The sequence below is a fragment of the Tinamus guttatus genome, unplaced genomic scaffold (genome assembly GCF_059628265.1).
Source record: "Tinamus guttatus ecotype Peru unplaced genomic scaffold, ASM5962826v1 Tinamus_guttatus_pri_ptg000025l, whole genome shotgun sequence".
NCBI classification, from domain to species: Eukaryota; Metazoa; Chordata; class Aves; order Tinamiformes; family Tinamidae; genus Tinamus; species Tinamus guttatus.
The window spans coordinates 1,518,911-1,542,519 of record NW_028288559.1 but is presented as its reverse complement, the minus strand read 5'-3'; the positions used below and the strand labels follow the sequence as shown (position 1 = coordinate 1,542,519).

Here is a 23,609-nt window from a genome sequence, read left to right as displayed (position 1 = left end):
TACCACTTATACATGAAAAATGCTCTTTCTAATCAAGGAAAGGACAATTTATGGAGTCTTTTTGGACAAGTAAAGCATCTGTCACTTTACCACAAAGAAATATATTAGCTGATCTACATAGGAATTACAAAATGGATAAGGAACTAGGTAGAGATCTGATAATGGTAAGATGTACTGAAAGTAGAAATAATGATCTTGAGTAAGGTCACTAATGTAGTTCCTCAATGATCAGTTTAAGAAGGGATCTGTTGTCATTATTCTACTATTAACTAAGGACAAATAGTAAGTGCATGCTAAAGAAATTCTCATGACACAATCTCAGCAGCACTGTGAATGCTGGGTAGTAGTGTAACATTCAGGAAGAACCAAGTAGGTAAGTATACTGGGGTGACGGAAATTGGATACCAATAATACACTATCGGTAACTTAGAAAAAGATATGCTTTTTCACATTAGGAGATCTTTGTTTGGAACAAGTTAAGGAGAAGAAAGGCTTTGATCTGTTGGTTAACCAAGAGGCAATTAATTCACAGAACTCATGAGTCATAAGAAAGGCAAGTGGTATTACTAGGTGAATTGGTAGAGGTATTTCAAGCAATGGAAATGTTAACACCTGATTACTAGGCACAGGGAAAATCCATCTGCTTTACTACATAATGTTCCAGTTGCCCATGTCAAGGATGAAAACTCTTTTTTGTAACCTACCTATTCCAGAGAGCATGCAGAGCCTTTTTTAGAAAAGAAAATAAAATGTCTTCCATTGTTTAGCCTATAAAAACTAAGGCTGTGATAAAAAAGAGCCGCAAAGCTGTTTAAACTTATGGGTCACAGTTGCACTAACCTGTGCTTGCTGTAAGTAGAACTGGCTATAATCTGGCCGTGAATGTACTATGGTATGAGAGGAGTGAGCTTCTACACCAGCCTTTCAGTAATGTGGAGTTCAAAAAAATCTATTCTGAATCAGCATAATAAGGTTGCAAAGGGATGCCTTGATGTGTTACCTTCTTTGGCATATGCAAGATTCAGTGACTTGCAAGGTCCTTTTGGTTCCTTATTTTAATCACTCTGTATCACCCTATCTAATGAACCCCTAGGACTGAGCTGAAATAAAATTCCTTCCTATCTATGTTGTGTTAGGAAACACAGAGTCATTAGGAAGGTGAAGGGATTTTTCACTTCAAACCCACATATAAGGAAGCTGTTTTCTTTCAGCCCATGTCCTGTAATGGTCAGAGGTATTAACGTAAATAGAATGCATTTATAAATGCAAAGGTCATATTTTATAATTCCATTTATTCTCACTCCTTTTTGGCCAAAGCATTTAATAAAATATCTGACATGTTTCAGTAATCATGACAAAAAATACAATTTTGTATGCATACACCATGGGAAACTGAATGTGACAGAGATTCAGACACAGCCTATCTTCCTGATACAAAGCAGTCTGAAATCTTTAGGTTAAGTCCGAGGCCAGTGAAAGCTCTTAACTCCATGTCTGTTAGGGATACATATTCGTTTTAAGTGAGCTTAAACAAGGGAGTGGTAAGGGATGTTTCATAACCTTTTAAGTGTCTACGGTTTATAGCCAAATTATCTCCTGAATTACATTAGCTGGAATCAATGTCTTATACTGGACGAACGGAATGTTCCATAAAACCTTGACAGATAAAGCATTAATAAGTGTCAGAGCTGACTTGGTTAATCGAATGATTTGCTGACGCTTCTTTTTACCACATGTCTGCACTTTCAAGTTTAGTGCCAAAGGTTCTCTATATATAGCCGAAGACAGCAATTAGATGGTCCCTTTTCATGCGGATTTCTAGCCAGCTGCCTGCTTCATAAACGTCTTGCTAGAGCAGCTTTTCCAGACAGGAAATTTAAAATATGGTGAAGTTACAGTTACCCAATCCTGGCCTGGAGGACAGAATACCTTCGTATGCAGAATTAGAGGTCCTTGAAAAAGAAGAGGCAGATTCAAGACCGAAATGGGATAACAAGGCTCAGTATATGCTGACCTGCGTGGGGTTTTGTGTGGGCTTAGGGAATGTATGGCGATTCCCGTATCTCTGTCAGAGCCATGGAGGAGGTATGTCTTTAATATATCTTGATTAAATTCGCTATTAACCTATCTTCAATATCTCTTTGGGGATACAAGGATTGGAATACTTTGTTTACAACTGGTCAATTCCTGTAAAAATAATGATGTTTCTCTCTTGAATACGATCTGATGGAGAAGGTTATTTCACAGGTTATTCATATCCATTGGAGTTTATTAGTTATATAACGAAAAGGAATGTTTATTTTGGGACACATGGTTGATCTAATCAGTTCTTGCACTTGTTATCAAAGTGATATGTTTTATCAATTTAAGTCCAATATTACTTTACAGATGCATCTATCTACCTCTCCACATATTTTAATATATCAATAAACTACTTGGCAATACAATTCTGATTATGAACTCAAATTATCTTTCCTTTGTTTTTTTATTGGCTCAATCTGTGTGTCAGCTGTGGTGCCGCTGTATATGTAATTTATAATAGCAGAAGTAACAGAACAAAAATGGTTATTGTTAGGAGTACCTATTTTTTAGCACTTTCTGGTATTAAGTCCTTTAATATCCATGTGTACACTGTTTACGATAAAATTCACTGTGATTCTTCAGGGTTCAGTTTAGGATCGAAAGGCCATATTAAAAGTTTTATCTTGGGTTTGCTGTTTGTGCTTAAAGCAGGATTTTGAGCTAAACCACTGCTTAGAAAATTATATGACATCATGAATATCACTCTATGTCTGTTAACTTCCTCAAACCAGTGTTGCTTGTTTAGGTTTCTCTCATGCCTGATACTTCTTTAAAGAACTACCTAATATAGTGCAGTGTAAAAGCTGAACATAGATTGAAATTGGATGGACTGACGGAGAAATTCATCTGTGCATGATCCTCACAGAGTGTTTTCAGGCAGTTCCAGGAGTGGGTTGCATGCTGAGTCCTGTTGACAAGTCAGGGTTGCTGCATGCAATCCAAGCTTGTTTACTGGGACTTTGTCATGCCCTGGGCAGCTTTCTGGCCATCTGTTCTACCCTACGTCTACCTTTCATCTGCATTTTATTCTAGGATATGTATACGCTGTGTTTGTTCCTCTGGGATGGTTGGTTCAGTATTTCGAAGCACTTTTGTGTTAAATATACATAATGAGATTTTTTAAAAATTGCTATTCCTAGTTAAAATGGGGAGTAGCGAGGGTTGGTTGGATGGAAAGTTATGAGTACAAATTTAGGGGCACTTAACCCCAGATTACTCAGATAGTTCATCTGCAAAAGGGGATGCTTTTAATATTAATATTTTTATGACATGGGCTGGTGTTTAGGGTTGGCAATGTAAACATGGGTAATTTGCAGCACTGAAAATTCTTGTGACAAAAAGTCACATCAGTCAAAATAAATTATAATCCCCTTTCCATATGTGTCAGTTCTATTTTGAAAATTCAATGGATATATCCAAAATTCATGGCACTCGCTGGCTTCTCAGGTAGGACTTTCACTCACCTTCTGTTTATACTTAGAAAGTGGAAATGCCCTATTTTGTGATACTGATTTATAGATGCTTTCTACTCTTCCATTTATCTTTCCTCTACCTCTCCCTCGAGCGCTATAAAATGTGAATGAAAAATAAACACCCAAGATGTTTACTTGAATGAATCATAACTTTCCAGTTGGTGTCAATGAACATTTAGAAATTGTTCCCTGGGTGTATTTTAATTTATCCTCTGACAGTGATGATTTTCCCCTTCATTATTCTGTAGCTTGTCCTTGGTAAGGAACATTAACAGCAGTTATCAAATCTCCCTGCTCCTTGTTCCCCTTGGGCTCTCTCACCCAGATTTTAGTCAGAAGTCATAAGGTGGCATGCAGCAAGAAAGCCGACTCTGGGCTCAGAATTACTGTCCATATGGCTAGACTTGAAAATCAAAATCCAAAATATTTTTTTCTATAAATTATTCTGCAGAACATCTGTCATACGCCGTAATTCCTATCAACAGGTTTTTGCTCAGGTTCTTGCAGGAAGTCTAAATCCACCTCCTGCACGGCTGCCTCCCTCTCCCTGCTGCTGCTCACACTCCAGCCTCATCCTCTTCCCCACCTTCTCTCTGTAGCCAGAGCGGCTCTTTGCTGTCTTTTGGAGGCATGGTTTTGAATTAGAACGCATTAGATGATCTGTATTGTGAAAACAGACCTTGAAGTTCTCATTTTTGGAGATAGCTTGTATTGAGATTTTTTTTTCCTAATAAGATATTCTGGTTTCTATGTCTCCAACTGCCATCCAACCATGTTCACAGCATGGAAAGCATGTAATTGGTGCAGCTCTCTGCATCATCCTTGGTTTGGAAGGATGAAGTTTGGTTCAGCTGCTTCCAGCTGGAAATCAGCAGCATTTCCTAGACATTTTAGATAAACTTTTCCCTAATCTTTGCCACTCAGCATTGGCTTTATAATGTGAATATCACTTTCTACCCCCAAGGGGTGAGGTTAAGAAGAGTCATCCGCCTCATTTGTGTAACCCTCAGGTATGCCACAGATGAGTCTCTATAGCAGGGTAGGGGAAAACAGCAACATCATGCACCTTCTTCTGGGCTAAGCAAAGTTTTAACACTGTGATACTCAAATATACAAAAAGAAGTTGGGTATTACATAGTTTATTTGCTTTTTTGTCACATAAATTTAATACAAATTTGTATTAAAAATAGACGATTTTAATGGAAAAAATAGTGTGAAGTGTATTTTCTCCCTTTAAAAATAATTTGTGACATAAAAGCTGTAAAATACATCATTACCGCAGGCAAACTTGACTTCAATATACACACAACATACAGGCAAGTGTGTTTACCTCAGTGCTTTCACCAGCATAAGGAGAAAAAAATTTCCCTTCGTTTGATAGCTATCTCTGACATTACATACATGGCTTTTGTTTAATCTTTATTGAGCAACATGTCATTTAATCAATTGTCAAACATTTTAGTTTCATCTCTGGTGAGTGTTATTAAAAAAGAGGATGCAACCTTAATGTTTAAACCATCAATACAGAAAGAAAATGTCTTTAAGTATACAGTTAGCATATGTCTGCCATAAACATTTCTGCTGTGCCAGGGAGAACCTTTTCACCTCCGTGCATGAGATGATAGTGAACAAAGAAGGGATAATGGCCTCAGCAGGCCGAACAGCAGAGTTTCCTTCCTGGAATTGTCACTTCCACTCTGCCACCATGGAAAACGACTTAGTCTGTAGTCTAGCTGTGTTCCCCCTCATGAGAAAATCTGTGAAAGCAATAATAATGTTTTCTGTTTTACATTAGAAAATCCCAGATTACACTTCTTATTTAAATAAAAACTGAGTAATAGCAATACAGATGTTCTACACAAATATTAGGTGCATTATATTAAAACAGAATTAGAATCCAATATATAAGCTGCAGCAGTTTCAAACTGGAAGGATTATATATAGTTTATATGCATTTATACAAGATTTATTGTGAGATTTCTAGTTTTTTGTCAAGTTCATAAAAACATGATAGCTCAAAAAATATATATTTTTTATATCTGGCTCCCATGTAGCTGCATTGCAAAGTCATTGTTCCTTTTTTTCTCAGTACTATTTTCTCAGGCTATTTCAGAAAGGTTGAAGAAAAATTGAGAGAAATGCATAGCATGCCTAAGTCGTATTTTTAAGTGGGCTGTTACAACTGAACCCCAGTTCAATGAAAAGACAAAAAAAAAAAAAAAAAAGGTGTGTGTTTAACTGAGAATTGTCATTTTGTTGCTCTTGAAAATATACTCATACCAATATGCTTATAACAAATATAAGTAATATTTCGTTCAGTTCCTGACACAGCACACCTTACATTTTTACATCACTATGCTACCTCAGTATATATGGCTATACCTTCAAACTGGAAGTGTTTTGGTTCCCATATATTTTTATGGGATAGACTGTGCCTTGCAACTGTGCTAATGAAAGGTGCGGGCAGATCCTCACTTTCTCCATTTGTGTCAACCACAAACCCACAATTTTATTTCCTGTGGATTCCAAGGTAGGAGGGAAACTGGATAGACTGTGAATATGCAGCCGGATCACCCATCTTTTTCATATGGTAGATGATTACTTGCAACATACTTTCACCTTTTTATGGCTGCACAAGGAATGTAACGGAGTCCTTCACCTCATTGCCCTATCAGAAGTTGTGTCACGTCTAAAGTCTTCTTTTATGATACCTCTGTAAATATTTGGAACTCTCAGGAAAACCATGGAAGTTGTCAGAACGCTCATAGTGCATCCTGTCCCTGTAGAGGACAGTTCCATTTCTAGAGTGTTGCAGCAATATTTGATACACTGCACTGTCCACAGGAAGAAGTAGATTATGTAGGAACATTGTTCCTCCTGAAACTCTCCATCCTGCAGACTGAGACATGGTATCTACTTAGATTGCTAGACCACACTGAGTACAGGTGCACTTTGCATTTAGATATGTAAGTATGCCTCAACCATGGAAAAATGGAGTCCAAAACAAAACATCAATCAAAATATTTTCTACTTAAAGTGAAACATTGATGCTACCTTTGGGTACTTTCTAAAATAAATGCTTCTAATGTTTCAAAATAAATTACCTGATCTTCTTATTTTCTGCTAGCAGAGATGATAGCTACAAGAAATAATTATTTTCTGTGACAAGTATGATAAAGAGTAAGTGACCGTGGGTTGAAAGGATTGTAAAATTCATATATTTCCTTAAGATCCTTCTTAAGGATCTTAAGTGAGGACCTCTGAGTGAGTCAAATCCTTAAGAAATCTCACGGTTGTCCAAGGAGGAAAAAAGCGGATAGCTCTCCATTAGCAGCAAAGATGATTAACAAATGAGCATTAGCAGAACTAGTTGCCGGTTAATCCATTCTTAAGTTTCAAGGCATTAATTGAAACCACTGGAAGTTGAGTTTCAAAGAGGGACAAGGACTTACTCAGAGTGCAAATGAGTAATAATTAGATCTAATTAGATAATTACATAGCTATACATTTTTGTCCTATGGTGTTTTACTACCCCATTACTACCAGAGAGAAGTGAAACTCCTTGTACAACCTGTCCAGAATTCAAAATAGGAGATGAAAAGATGCAGGTGGAAGAAACAGATTCTCCAGGGGTCAGGTTTCAGACTCTAAAGAGGTGTCCTGGGCTTCTGGCTTGAAACAAAGAAAATGCTCTGGAACAAAAATGGGCTTAAATTGACAATCTCATGTGAGATAGGAGCACAGCACATTTCTGACTGCTTGTTGGTCCATATTTTGATAAGTAACTTGATAAGTAATCTCTGTGAAAGGGCAGAGGCTGACGGGTAGGAAATTGCCCCATTGACCCTGCCACACAGGACGGGAACTGTCAGGATGTAGGGGAAAGGATGTCAACAGTGAGGAGACACTCACCTCTGCATACACTGGAGATATCCTGGTATCTGGAAAAGCAAAAATAAAAAAGCTCAAGAGCAATGTTGCTTGCACAGAACTAGGGTTGGGCTATCAGGAAGGTACAAACTTGCTGAAGCCAAATCTACATGTACTGCATGATGAAGAGTAGCGATCTTCTCTATAAATAACTATTAATGCTGAGTCCTTTAGTTTTTCACTAATAAAAGGCCTCTTCCCAGTCAGAATTTTCCTTCTGGCTGTCTTTTGAAACCTCTTCAATCTTTCAGTCTCCTTTTGTAGAGTAAAAACCGAGTTTTAATCCATGCAATGTGAACTACACTGTTTAAGAAGTGTTAAAGTTTTAGTATGTAATTTTTGTGGAGCTAAATGAGGTGGTCTATAGAATCCTGAAACTGTCATGTCCACACAACTACCTTTGGTAACTGGATTCATCAACAACAAAAAGTTTCCTGGTGCATCAGAAATTGATCATTTAACCAGATAAATGACGTGTGCATTTTCAAAATGCTCAGCATTTTGAATTGTATTTTATGTGTTCAAAGGTTAGCAAAGATCTTGATTAGCGTATTTTCAAATGTCAATGAGAGGCAAATGAGGAACTAATGTTATTTGAATGCCATTACAGTGGAAAGTAAAATAGCATGTATGACTAATTTCATTACAATAATGACCACCTAAAACAGTGATATTGTTTTATCAGACTTCAGCAAATCACACACACACAAAAGAAGAGTTTGCAACGATCATTCTTTCTGAAACTGTGATTTGTATGACATCACGAAGACACCCCGTGGAGCTGACGGGCATGCAGTTCACTTCTTCCAAACAACATTCAGTTGCCTTGAATTCAAAACCACAGTTTCCATTCTTCAGATTTCCTCTATCACTCTATTTTATTTCCATTGCATAGATGGGGAAGAAGTCAGCATGTGTTCAAACAGTTCCCATAGTGTTCTGCATTTTTAATGCACTTTCATTATTTATAGTATGTGAACAGGCAATTAAAGATTTTTTTGTAACCACAGATAACCACAATTCTAATATGTCTCAACTTTCAAGCATTTGACTTTTCACCTTGGTATTCCAGTGTGCTTTTACAATTTATATCTCAATTCAGAAGTATACTTTATTAAGAAAGTAATTAGTACTGTTTGAGCCCTGAGCTTCAGACCTCTGTTACTCAAGCGAAAAAGTTGTTTAATTGAACAGGTAGTTATTAGTTATTTTACGTAGACAACCTTCCTGGGGCTGGCAGCCACCCCTGTCCATTATCCTTCTCAATTTTTCTAGGAATCTTACTTAGTTGACTTAACTACTCCACCTAATTTGCATGATTCACAGTTATAAAACCATAACATTTTGGAAAAAAAAAGGGAGGGGGGGGGTGGGAAGGAAGCAATTCAAACAAAGTAGTTGTCTGTCCTCCACTTGGAATTCAAAGACAGTCCCTTTAAAATTTAACTTTGGGAAGGGATAATTTGGTTTTATTTTGCTACATGGAAATAGTTAGAATTCTTATCTGGAATCAGAGATGCAACATAGTTTGTCCCTTGGGCAATTTGCGTATTTATAAAATGAGTCAAAACATTGTTCAAAAAATAGTTTTCACAAGTATGCTCACAACTTAATTGCAATCTGAAAAGCCCACGTACTGAAGTTTGTGCTTTATTGTTGCATTTCACTGACAGAAAATATTGTTTTTTATATCTGTTTCAGGAGCCTTCATGATCCCTTTCCTGATTTTGCTAGTTCTGGAGGGTATCCCGCTGCTTCATCTTGAGTTTGCTATTGGTCAAAGGCTGAGGAAAGGCAGTGTGGGAGTTTGGAGTTCAATCCATCCTACTCTGAAAGGTGTTGGTAAGTCTGAAGAGGATATAAAAACCCAAACCATGAGTCTCTGAATTGATAACCTCAACAGCAAAGTCTTGATATTTTGTCCTGGTGCACCATTAAAAATCCCAGCATTGATCACTTTTACCATCTCACTAACTATACATTTATATATCAGACTCATCATGACAAGCAACTGTGAAAATTTTGTTTCTGGATCCTCACGTACTGTTGATACCCTTAAAATGTGTTTCTAATTTCAGAGCAATTTCAGGCTTCAGAGATATCATCTGTATTACCCACACTGCTGTCTCTACAATTAGGAGGCTATTTAAATTTATTTGTTTTTAACTACTCTGCAGATAAATGCAAGAGCTGAGTCTTTTTCTATGTTGGTCTACCAGATTTCACTTCAAATTACAATATTCCAATTACAGTATTCCAATTCCAATACGAAAGTAATATTACAAGAAACCTTTTTGCATCTGAGAGTGGTACCAGGTTGAAAGTCACAGAAACAGAATATTGCATGTAAAATGAGTGACACCACCCGTGAAAGACTTCGGTGTTCTAAATTATTAAATCTGACATTGTACTAAAAGCAGCCCCATGCACATAGCAATAAAAACCCCATAGATGCCTCACTGCCACACATGTGAAAGAGAAGTATTGCGGTCATTTCAGATGGCTTGCTGATGGCTTGATGAGGGAGAAGTATCAGCCTGCATCCTATACCCTGCCTCCTGGTAACTGCCTCCCAATATTGCAAAGGAAAGGCAGTCACCTCCACTAACCTCTGCAGAGACGTTATAGAAGAGGCAGGTAGGTTTGGTCTCATTTAAGCAATATTACAAGTCATCTGAGCGCTGCATGTACGCAGACTCCCCATAACTAAAGAGCAACACTGTGAAAGAGGATGTGCAGCTTCCATAGGGACTTACTGCGTCCCTAAATTTAGTTTCTACACTTTCTGTCAGCTTCAGTCTCAAAGCAGTTTTAGGCTATATGCCTATGTAGAACTTACTAATCTAACCTTTAGATAATGAATTCACAGGGATAAAGCCTACATTGAAAAGAACTCAGTGATTTCCCATCTGGATACTTTATATTGACGTGCAAGGACAGCATATTGTTTCATATCCTTAAAAACATTTTTTTCATGGCTGCTATAGTGCTCATATATGTGGCTGGACTTAGTTCGGCTGATTTTAGTTTTTATAATTTCCTCTGTTTTTGTCCTCGTATAATTTAGTATGTCTTGACAGAAATTTACACCAAATTATGATTTTTTTTTTCTTTTAGGCATAGCAGCAATGTGTGTATCCTTCCTTGTGGGATTATATTATAACACTATTATTGCCTGGGTGATGTGGTATTTCTTCAACTCCTTCCAAGAGCCCCTGCCTTGGAGTACCTGTCCTCTCAATGCCAACAGAACAGGTATATTTTTTAAAAAAAATGCATTTTGTTGATAGCAATTGTAAAACATAGTAAAGCATGCCAGAATCATTGTGCTACTTGAAATTTGTAAAAATGTGCATTATGTAAAGCATTATCAATACTTAATCTTTGAGACAAGTTTAGACATTTTAATGAAATTTTAGAAACTTCAGTTTTGGCAGATATTTTTCTTCACCTGTAGAATATTCTCAGAATATGAGTTTCAGTTTACATGTTGATATTTGCCAGATTTAGACAATATTTTTCTTCATAACTAGCATGTCAGAGAATCACAGAATGGTTGAGGCTGGAAGAGACCTCTAGAGATCACCTAGTCCAACCCTCAAATTCAGGAAGAACATCAGGCTGAGTGAGGCATTACAGAAAAGCACTTCTGTGTTTCCAGTGAGAGTCATCAGTGTTAGATGTAAAGAGCCATTTTTCCTCAGATACACAGTGTTAAATGGTAAAATAAAAGTCCAACAGCAATTCTATTCAGAACAGTTTCAAGTGGTGGTGAGATTTTCAAAGCTGTCTGTCTGAGGCTTGATAGGGTATCTCAATATTGTGTTTTGAGCACTCCTGTTCATCTGAGTGGCAAATAATAGACATTATTTATAAAAAAAAAGAAAGGAAATGTAAATTTTTTTGTCAATATCAATGACAGATTCTTCTACTTAAAAAAAAAATCCATTTAATTTTATCCATGCTCAATAATGCTCTCCACCCTTCGCTTTGCACAAGATGCTTCCATCTTCAGATTTTTTGTAGGAAAAAGAAAAAAGAAGCATATGGAAAAGAGGTTTGGGTGATCTTCAAAGATGTTTGAATGATAGACTGTAGAAATAAAAATAGAATCTGGATAGAAATCCCTGTTAAAAAATCTCTTTAAAATCTTGTATTTTTTGAATGCAATCAGCTTCTAGAAATCTGATATTTGCCAATAGTAAATTCTTTGAGGTTCCATAGCATAACTTGGTATACTACTGTTAAGTATTTAACTTTTTTTTCCTAATAAATGAAAGATAACAAGGCATGATGATGATTTTGTGTTACAGATTACATAGACGAGTGTGCCAGAAGCTCTCCTGTAGATTATTTCTGGTACAGAGAAACATTAAACATTTCCACATCTATAACTGACTCAGGCTCTCTACAGTGGTGGATTTTGCTATGTTTAACATGTGCATGGGGTGTATTGTATGTGTGCACAATCAGAGGCATTGAAACAACAGGAAAGGTAATTTGTTTTATACAAAAAAAGAATATTCATTATGCTGTTGTGATTCCTTGTTATACAGACCTAATCATACTATAGAAACCTCTTGTTTTGCCAGTGGAAACACTACTAGTTGAATGCACAGGAATTTGTTTTGATCTGGTTTGTTTCATGTTCAGATTTGTGTAATTCCGATTCCTCATCCTTAAAGATCCTAGTAGAACCTTAATGAAAGATCAAGGTGCTTCAAGGTGCATCAAAGATTAATGAAAGATCAAAGTGCTCCATCTTTTTTGCTGTGGCCATTCTCTTCATATAATGCATGCACAGATTTATTTGGATTTGTGCTAATCCCTAATATTATCTCTTCCTGTAATCCATGTTCTGCTCTCCAGAGATGTTAGTTAGGTCCAGTACTTGCATCAGAAGCATCAGTGTGATCTCAGGATTTGCATTGTTTCTTATGTTTCTAGTAACAGTGACTGAATGATGAGCTGAATTTCAACAGTGACAATTTGTCTTGAATAGAGCACTAACAGTAAAACCATTTTATAAAATGTACTGCACATGCTGTTTATTTTGAACATAGTTTTTCTTAGTACGTTAACTGTGACTTATTTGAACTGGTCATTATTGTTTATCTGTTAAACAGATAAACAGTTCATTGTTTCCTCCCCTCATTTTCTTCTGTGTTATTTTTCTTTATATTCCATTGTATTTAAATGTTTTATTTGCTATTCCCTGTGCAGGCTGTGTATATAACATCAACTCTTCCTTACCTTGTGCTCACTATTTTTCTAATCCGTGGCTTAACTCTGAAGGGATCAGTCAAGGGGATTGAGTATCTCTTCACTCCTAATGTAAGTCACTGGATACTTTATCCTTTAATGAAACTATTCAATAGTTCTTCCTATAATTAGCAGCTCATTGGAAATGAATCCTCACCATCAATACTTGTTAACTATCCGTTAAATCTTTAAAACCTTGATTCTGATGGGTGAGTCCTTTTTTGCATCATATGCAAAAAACACAGGCATACACACACGCACAGTCTCTATATCAAAATTTGTTACAAAAATAGACCTTTGCAGAGCAATGCTATGGAGTTGTTATAAAGCAACTTGCATTCTTTTTCTAGAATGTCCTGTAGTCTAGTGATGGACTAGCCTAACTTCCAAGCACACATGGTATATATTTGGGAATACCCTCCATTTAATCAGTATAGCTACATGGAGCTTAATAAATGGGTTTAATTATAGAATTTAATTACAGAAGAGTTTATTAGCAAAATTATAATTCATTTCCTTTTCCAGGAGGAGACCTATTAATATTTTCTATTAATGTAAAAAAATTCTAGAATCATCCATTTTAAGATTCAGCTATGTAAAGTCATATTTTAATGAATTTTCAAAATATTAATTTTCTAGACTACATAATATTATCATACTAATAGGTTTTCTTTTTGAAAGAGATTACGTTTGACAAGAGGAGTGACCAATTTTTTAAGAATCCTGAAAAGTAGCGAGTTCTGCAAGATTAATTATCTTGTTTTAATTACTGTTTAAAAATTCTCATATTCAGTCTAAATAATTATGCTATATATATGCTTAAAGCCGTATGTCTGGTGCCTCAGGTTGCTGAGCTGGCTAATCCGGTGACATGGTTGGATGCGGGCGCTCAAGTGTTTTACTCTTTCTCCCTGGCCTTTGGAGGCCTCATTTCTTTCTCCAGTTACAACTCTGTACAGTAAGTAGTCAGGCAAAAGCCAAAGTTTTATATCATTCTGTTTCAGTTTCACCTCAGATCTAGTCACAGTTTATTCTCTGCCATCACTCTTGTTTTCAGGTGTTTTTCCAAAGTTCATCTGGACCTTCTGGTGCCCACAAGTCTCAATGCATGATGACATGCCATATTTTAGGTGTAAGTCAATGTTCCCACAATTGTGAGGAGCAGAGCTCAGAATTTTCAGCATCTTTCCAATAGATGTAAAGAAAAGAAACAGTGTATTCCTGCCTTTCCAACACTTTGGGACTGCCACACTAGGCCACCCTCCTTCAATTACCAGAACTTAACGATTTAAAGAGGAAACTGACAGAATCAAATGAAATTTCCATGAAAAAGCTATAAGAAAAAAAATGCAAATTCTATAATGTTATACTGTGATGTTGGACCACTTGCAGTCCTAAAAAGGAAGTAATATTTTATTAAAGATTGTCTGCAAGAATCTCATGTCACAGTGAAAAATCTGACAACAGAATTCACTGAATAATTTCAGTTTAATGCCCTCCCTGCATTGTGGACCTTTTGGATACATCATAAATCAGGAAAGGTCCTGGTATCAGAGATCTTTGATGGATATGCTTTCCCTTCCTCTCCTCTTAAACTTGATCAGAAAATTAGATAGGACTGCATCAAATTCATCTCAATAGTTGAGTCTTTCCCAAGACAAGTATATCTAGAGCGTCACAGCCATCTCATAAAACTATGTACTAATTTAATATTGATTCTTAGTCTTCTCTGTCAGATGAAGGTCTGTTTTTGGATCTGCAAATTTGCCACTTAGCAGAGACACTTTGGAAGGAAGGCTCTATAGTAGAAAACTCTCCCCAGAACAGTTTAGATTTTGTAATAGAATAGATTGCCTATTCAATCTTATCAGCAAAGATTCTCATTGTATTTTCCAAACTTAAGGATATTTTGAACTATTTTTTTGTCTAACAATCAACATTTTTTAACAGATTGCCTTCTAGTCAATGCTGTTTCAATCACATTTCTCCCAAACGAAAGCAATCCTCTATATTTTCACTCTTCTTTCCCATGAAGAAGACAGCCTTCTTCCTGTTCAGTAATATTACAAAGGCAAGGGAAGTACTTACAGAAAAAAAAAAGACCAAAACTCAAGCAAGGCTCCCTCCAGCAATATAGCTCTACCATACAACCTACGCTGATCAAAAAGCAGCAAAATGGGCATGGAATTAATTAAATTCAAAGTACAGAGTGGAAAATGTTTACTCATCAACTGATGACAACAGGATATAACAACTATGATACTCATCTAGAGCATAGAAACGTTGTTTTTGTCCTTCCTGTTTTGCCCTACATGAGCCATACTAGAAAAGACCAGAGGAAATAATTCCTTTTCAATAGCATTATTTAAGCAAGGAAAAAAAAAAAGAATAACTATTAAATTTCCTAAGGCATGAGTATTAATTCAACTAACTCTATCAGCTGTACTTATACAAATTGGGAACGTAGGAAGGTACCTATGCAGCTATAGACTACCCTTTTGTTAATTTTGATGGTCAATTTTTAACATTTATCCTGAGAGTGTATTTGAAGTTCATTGTGTCTTCTCTTTGCATTGCAGCAATAACTGTGAGAAAGATGCTGTGATTATCTCAGTGATCAATGGTTTCACATCTGTTTATGCAGCAACCGTCATATACTCCATCATTGGATTCAGAGCCACAGAACGATATGATGAGTGTTTCGACAAGTAAGCTATTGAAAAAACAGAATTATAGAGATGTTTGTTTGGCCAGGGCAGCTCTGTTAAGCTTGGTGATAATGGCTCAATCAATCATGAACAGTTACTGGTCCTGAGCCATAGGGTGCCAGACCACTCATTACTTCAAAAAATCTAGATTGCATTCAGGATGAATGTGTTTTGAGTGTGTGAATTTCTGAGGTATACTATTACTATTTTATTCTAAATACACAATGGATGGAAGGAAAGAGGGAAAGAGAGAAAGAGAGAGAGAAAGAGAGAAAGAAAGAGAAAGAGAGAGAGAAATGGAGAGAGAGAGAGAAAGAAGGAAGGAAGGAAGGAAGGAAGGAAGGAAGGAAGGAAGGAAGGAAGGAAGGAAGGAAGGAAGGAAGGAAGGAAGGAAGGAAGGAAGGAAGGAAGGAAGGAAGGAAGGAAGGAAGGAAGGAAGGAAGGAAGGAAGGAAGGAAGGAAGGAAGGAAGGAAGGAAGGAAGAAGGAAGAGGAAGGAAGGAAGGAAGGAAGGAAGGAAGGAAGGAAGGAGCTATAGATTCACAAATCTGCTGGACTTCCTCACCTACAACTCTGAACTGAAGCAGTGGAAATATTATTTCCTTTGTATCTTCTTATAAAAGACATTGTGCTCTTAATGACTTGATTGATGATGAAAATGAATGCTGTGGTTGCTTATAAACAAAAAAATTCAGCTTATTTGTATTTCACTTTTACAGAAATATTCTTACATTGATAAATGCATTTGATTTGCCTGAAGGTAATGTAACCCAAGAGAACTTTGAACAAATGCAGAGGCTGTGTAACATGACAGACCCAACGACTTTTGCAAACCTGGAGTTTGAAACCTGCAATCTCGAAAGTTTCTTGAATGATGTAAGTTTAACACATATCCATGCAATTACTATGGAGGGAACCCATAGCAATACTTACATTTTAAGTTGCTTAATATTCTTCCTAAGATGGGTTTTTGTGATATTTCCATTAATTATTTGTTGTTTGTTTGGAACGTCCTTGGAATACAGGATTGCTTTTGTTTATTCCCTGGAAAACAGTTTAGCTTTTGAAGAGATAAACAGTTAAATTTCTCTGAAAAGTATTGACAACATGTCAGAGTATTATCTAAGCACTCATGTGCTTAGGTAGGTTCTAGGTTGGCCTCCTGCAGCTGACAAAACAGCAGTAGTTTTGCCTCTAGAAAGAGCTCGTTGCAGCTATAGTGGGAGGGACAGCAAGACATGACCCCTTTCCCACTCAGTATCTGGGTGTTTCCAAAAGAAAGAACCTTGACAACAAAGAATTTGTGATAAAAGGCTGTAATATTTTTGTTGTTGTTGTTATAAAGATTGGAAATTATATATGAAAAGATATGTTTATAATATTTAGTGAATGTGCAACCGTAACTCAAGCAATTTAGATAGAAGCACAGGGTCAGAGTAACTGTGTAACTGCACAAAATATCTTACACACAGTTTCTGCTATTTTTAGTGCATCTGTTGGAAGAATATATAGCCAAACTGGAAGACTTACCATTGTGTTGACATTCATTAAGCAGAAATCTTGAAACTTTGATTTTACATGCTAAATAGTATTTTCACGTCATTTTTCTCGATTACAACGTCCATGTATATGCAACTGCTTTACTGAAATTGTAACTCTATTTTTTTTTTTCAATGCGAGATAATTAAGTGCTCCCCCAGCAGGAGTTAAACCTTTTTTGGGTTTATATTGTTCTCTGGCCAATAACTTATCATTAGGACCATTTTCTACCACAGTCTTACTTAGTTTATGAGTGGAAGAATTAGGAAGAACACTAGAATAAAAAGGAAGGCAAGTATAAAATGGTTCCATTCTGCTTTTTTTTTTTCTATTCCATTAGATTGAATTTATATTTACAGGTAATATGCTGCTTTATTAGGAGGTCTTGTGAATACAAAAAACATAATTACTATTGCATACGGTAATGATAATATATGTATATGTAAATTTCAATGCTGTATGTTCACAATACCAATTTTTTGAATTTCTTAAATCTTCCACAGGGAGTTGAAGGAACTGGCTTAGCGTTTATTGTCTTCACTGAAGCTATCACCAAAATGCCTATTTCACCTTTGTGGTCCGTCCTCTTCCTTCATCATGCTCTTCTGTTTGGGTCTGTCGTCTATGTTTGGAAATATGGAAGGTGTGCTTGTACCTTTACAAGATCTTAATGTCATACCCCCAAAATGGCCCAAGGAGCTCATTACAGGTAGGTGCTGTATTTTAAACAAGTGATTCTCCCCACCAAGAAATAGCCTACATGCTAAAAATGCACTGTTAATCAATCACATAGAATTATGGGTGTATTTGTCTTAAGTTTGATAAATACTGAACAAAAGGTAAGATATTGGAAAGATTAATTGAAGGAAACTTTCTTACTAGTTTTCTGCTTTATATGCCTGAAATGATGTATTTATCTTTGCTGTGCATTTGTTGCTCTTTTTATTTATTTTTTTTCTCTTTTACAGGTCTGATTTGTTTGGGATCTTACCTGATAGCTTTTATTTTTACGCTGAACTCGGGTAACTATTGGCTGGCTCTATTTGACAGTTTTGCCGGCTCTATTCCCTTGCTGATAATTGCATTTTGTGAGATGTTTTCAGTTGTCTACATTTATGGAATAGACAGGTATGAAATACAAATTAAGCATCACTAGAAACTAATGCGTAACTTGATAAGTTCTATAGATTTAGCATTTTTTACATGATTTAGGCTTCAAAAATGGTTCTTAGCAAAAACAAAAGATGTTTTGTTAAGAGTTTGGTGGGTGGTTATTTTGTAAATGAAAGCTGTCCACCTCTCTACTAATATAGTATAATAGATAATGCTCTATAACAATCAGCTAAAATAAACATTTTCAAGTGCCCTAGAGCAGAATAATATGAATGTAAATATTTTATTTTTAAAGTATGTATCACAACATGCACATTTCAATAGCTAGAGAAATACCACTGTAGCTTATTTACATTTTAAACGTGGTGGAATTTACAATAAAACCTTTTCAGAATAGTTTCATAAAGTATTTAATTAGCAGAAGCGAATGGGCACTGAGCTGAAAATTTAAAACAAGAAACTCAGGTATATTCCACAAATATTTAGAAGAAGTGCTAAGTGATATTGTCCAAAGCACGAAACAGCCCCATGCACATCGCAGACACTGTTTTAGAGCAGGATGCAAATCCAAGGCTACTGAGATACGTTCTGCCTTCCTTGATAGATTCAAGACTGTCAGTTCTAGCAGTGAAGAGTTATCCCACTAACTTCCTAAAGACATGTAATAAATCATCTTTTTGTTCATAATTAATCTTTAAGAAATATGAGGAAACTCTGGGAACTTTAATCGCCCATAAGTTTTCCATGATTAGCTGTATTAGCTCTCCAGCTACGTCCTCTGGCACCAGTTAGGTCTCACCACCACAACCTCATCACCCTCCTTGCTGCTGGGCAACTTTAGGTGGAAATGCAAAGCCTAATGCCATCTTAGTGTATGCTTCTGGCTGTCAGTTTAGAAAGATCTAACCTAAGACATCTAATTCTGAATTGCTAATTAGATTGAACTGAAGTTGATTTATTTAGCTATCTTGATGTGTTTTTGTGAATGCCCATAGGAAAATGTAGGGAACTGTAAGTTAAAAAGGGGAAAGCACCACATCTATAAGGCAAGGACTTTCAGGTGTTCAGCTTTGGATTTATGCTGATCTTCTCAAATTCCATCTTTATGTCTCCAAGTCAATATTAATTTCAGTATGGAATGGCCACAGTTTTGCTGCTTAAAAATTTGGAACCTGCAAACTGCAACACATTTGGATGGATTTTCAGGAAAAAAAATCAAAACATCTTCAGCTTCTACTGAACACAAATTCAGAATGCTAAAACTCAGGCCATAGTTAGTTCTAACTGACTCCAACATTTTATGTGTGTGTGTTTTGTTTTAATCTCAGTGTGGCTTATGCAGTGGCTCCTTACGCATTGACTACTTCTTGCCAAAATTATTTTCTGTATGGTTTGGCTAATTCTTGACAGAAAGCACATTTCTAAAAGCTTTATTCGACATTCCTTTGGGAACCATGAATGGTAAATGGCTAAGATAGGTGTAGTGCTGTCTGCTTTAATTCAAATAGGTCTAACTCACGATGTTGTTATCTATCCTCAGTTCACAATGACATTAATAAAGTTCTGAAAAGTATGGTTAGGTTTGGTTTGGACTTTCCTACTTACAACGGATGGTCTTTGATTCTGTCCAGCTTTTATTGTCCTGAACTTCCTGCTTTTATTTCTAGGTTTAACAAAGATATTAAGTTCATGATTGGACACAAGCCCAATATTTTCTGGCAAGTTACCTGGAGAGTTATCAGTCCTCTCATTATGCTAGTTATCTTCATTTTTTATTTTGTGGTGAAAGTCAATCAAGAACTTCTCTACAGCGTTTGGGACCCTAATTATGTAAGTATATAAAGCCGAAGGATTTATTTAGACTTACTTTTTTAATGCAATAGTCTAAATTATATTTATCTTCCTTCTGCAACAATTTTGGTGAAAAAAAAATTATTATAAAGCTAAAATTTTCATAAAAAATACCACATAGAAAAATAAGACCTAAATTCAGTGGTAATGTCTAGAATTGAGAATCTTTTTTTTTTTTTTTTTTTTTTTTTTTTTTTGTTCCTGAAAAGGACAAAACTAAAACATTGGAATTAATCTAATTGTTGGAGAGGATTGAAAGAGAAATAGTTATACAGATGTCAGTCCATAGTAGCAATTACAGAAGCTCTCAAAACGTCACAACTTTTCTGTGGTGACGAATGACCAAATGGGTCAAACCATTTTGATATTGCATTTATTTGTTTATTTATTTATGCATTTAGACTCACAGAACTGCAGCAGTGATGGTTATACATCAAACTGACAAAGAAGTTAAAATTACCCTATCCAGATTTCTTGCTTCCGCTAAGTTATAATTGCAAAAATAAGCTAATTACTTTTGCTTTCTTCCTCTCCAAAATAATGAGCCACATGTGGTACATAGAAGGGCACATTAGAAAACACATGGGTCCTGTTATTTTCTTCATGATCCCACTTTTTCTGTGCCAATTTAGCTCTGCTTTTTTATCCTCTGACCTGGTGATATCTTTGAAGCAAAAGGCAGTCATCCTGCACACTGGTTACCACGTTTTTTTATTTACTATTTTGTTTTTATTTATTTTTGCATCTCACAGAGAGTGAAATGCAAAGGGAAGAAGATGGGCAAATGGGAACACTTTCTTCTCCTTTTTTCTTCCCTCAGCATCCTTGCCTTCTTCTTCCTGCTGATCTTAGGACCCTGTTTTGGTGTTCCCACATCCAACTGTTTCAGCCCTCCTGCCCAAACACCATTCTGCTACCAAGCACCAACGGCCCGTGCCCTGTCCCTCCTGTACCCCTGGGAAGCGTGTGTGCCAGGAACAGTCACACCAGTGTCTAGTTCCCATTTCTGCTTCCTTCACACCATCTTTCCTCTTTCCGTTGCTTTTAAGGACAAATAAATCCTAAAGATCTGGGATCACACACCCTTGAGAAGCAATGACTTTAGCTAAAAGCTTTGCTGTAGAACTGGCAAGTTATTATGCAGTTGTGGCTGGCTAGCTGCTGCTATGGTTCTGGTTTGTGTTCTGTAGAAGTACTGAATGTGTGAATGTTCCCTAGTACGTGCTCATCAGCTTCCTACCACTTGGTTGTTTTTTCTTGCAGGAAGACTTCCCCAAATCAGAGAAGATTGGTTATCCTGGCTGGGTATATGCTGTTATTGTAGTCCTGGCTGGAGTGCCTGGTTTGGTCATCCCTGTTTTTGCCATTTACAAAGCCATTAGAAATTGCTCTCAGAAAAAAAGAGATCGTGTGGGCCTGGTGATCTCCACGTCAGAGACTTCTGTAAATGGGAGCTTAAAGAATTCAGCATAAAGCCATTTTAAAAGTGTGGAAGAGCGCTTTGCTGGTGAGGAAGGGAAAAAGATTTTTTTTTATATAAAGAAACAATAATTAATTTTATTGTCATAAGAGGATAATGATGTGTTGTTTCCAGGTAAACATTTGTGGAAAATGCATGTTTAACTAACAAGTGCTGCGCTTTGAAGACAGAATATCTTGGATCCTGAAGGCAAAACAGCTGCCTTTGCAAGTGGATGGAGCTCTAGGCCAAATCATTTATCCTACTTCTGGTTTTGAAGCCAGCCTCTTAAAAATTAGCTGAGAGTTCTCTGTCGGGGGATGCACTGCTCTTGACGTACATATGAGACTCTTCCATGTCCAATCATTCTGGTTGGGTGACAAATATTAAGGGTAGATTTATACTGCCTTCTCTTGCATATTAAATTGTTTTTAACTCTATGTGCCACTTTGTTGCACAAAGCCACAAATATTATCTCATACAGAAGTTTAAAATATTTAATAAAAATATTTCTAAGTATGGAAATAACATTTCGATTCATTCATAATTCCAGATATGTGATTAATTGCATTTAACTTCCAAACTTCCAAACTTGCGGCAGATAGCCCTGCTCAGTGACAGTGTGCAAGTTCTGTCAGCATTTTGTGCGTGCCCACTGAGATACCCTGATAAGGCACTGGGAAACCGAGTTGCACCTTGGACTTGCATTTTGTAGAGCTCCAAGCAGGTGAACTGTCCTTCCTGGGAAGGTTTCTGTGGTCTAAATGTGAAGGTGACTTCTAGCTAGATGACCTGCAAGACGAGCATCTTTATTCGCTTAGCTGCAGCTGCTTTAATAAAACGAGCAAGCTGACTGAATAGCTTATTTATGGGAGCCTGAGATAGTTTGTATTGCAAAATATCAAAACATTGGTCTAACTGAAAGACAACAAAAATCTGTTCTCACACACCTTCATTTGAAGGAAAGCACGCAGCTGTTACATTCCTCAGTAACTATTTAATGAACAATAAAAATAGTCACTTGGGATTCATTGACAGGTGGGAATTGATTAACTTCTAGCAGGAATGGTAAAAGTGGACCAGATTCTAATGTCTGAATTCATATGGTTGTGACAAGATCAGGGTAAGTCTGGTGTCTGCTTGGCAGCATGGCTGAGATTAGCCTGAATTTTCATATTTCAAGCTACAAGTTTTGATCTATTTTCTAAGATAAAAATGAGATAACTGAATAACTCCTTCGATAGCTTCATAACTAACCAAACCAGAATTGCTCTCACAGGTTTACAGAAGTGAAATACTGAAAAAGTGGTTCTCAAAATATCAAATGCTCTATAGATAAAACCAATTCTCAAACTACCTCTGCCAAAGTGTGCTGCACCTTTTGAATATTTTGAATGAGTCATGCCTAGGGGTGTGAATTTTCAGATATGGAAAAGCATGATAACAGATAACTCCTTTGTGTTTAGTGCCCTGCACGTGCTCGGGAAAGCCTGTTGCAGGAAAAGCCATGTGCTCAGGCTCAGGTCATCCATGCCATGGGGCCAAACGGCAGACCTCAGGACTGACAAATAGCAACTGCAAGAACATCTATAAAAATATACCTTTTTCAGGCTCTTATTGAGGCTTTAATATGACTAATGACCATTATGCAGCAATACAAGGCATGGGAAATGGTTTAATGAAGTAAGAGATACATCTGATTAATATTAAATGTTATTGCATTTTGTTACTTTATGAACGTACAGAAGATGTCAGCAATCAATTAGCTCTTTTAACGAAGTGCCAAAGGAAACAGGAACGTCCTTTATTTACAGATTTTTCTTTAAAAAATACAATTTCAACAAGTCTGATTGACTGCTGTAAGGGGTTTATCATCATTGTTATTACTCGCAACGCACATCTTTGTAAGTGTCTAGGAACATAAAGAAGACAGAAAATAAAACTCTGCTTGATCTCAAGTTACCAATTAACAACATATTCCCAAGTTCTCTAACTATAGAAGGAATTGCAGATAGTGGAGTAGTAACTATATAATAATAATTCCTGGTTTTGTCTTTAAACTGCAGCTTTTACAATAACACATTCCTTTGCATAACATAAAAGGAAAGCTCCACCTCTTTTTTTTTTCCAGAATCCTTTAGTCACTTTGCATAAAACCTGTAGGAGACACAGGTTGTGAATCGTACATATCTGC

At 36.5% G+C, this 23,609-nt stretch overlaps 1 protein-coding gene across 1 annotated transcript; it reads left to right on the top strand.

Annotated features, from left to right (window-relative positions):
- The first annotated feature begins 1,828 nt into the window (after positions 1-1,828).
- Positions 1,829-21,943, top strand: SLC6A19 (solute carrier family 6 member 19). Its single transcript, XM_010227605.2, is given in 14 exon segments — positions 1,829-2,085; positions 9,186-9,326; positions 10,602-10,739; positions 11,798-11,979; positions 12,708-12,818; positions 13,592-13,704; positions 15,326-15,454; positions 16,173-16,329; positions 17,496-17,582; positions 17,584-17,701; positions 17,961-18,120; positions 19,773-19,935; positions 21,220-21,463; positions 21,551-21,943. Coding segments are annotated over 13 exon segments (1,911 nt in total). The 5' UTR covers positions 1,829-1,883; the 3' UTR covers positions 21,430-21,463; positions 21,551-21,943.
- The last annotated feature ends 1,666 nt before the right edge of the window (positions 21,944-23,609 follow it).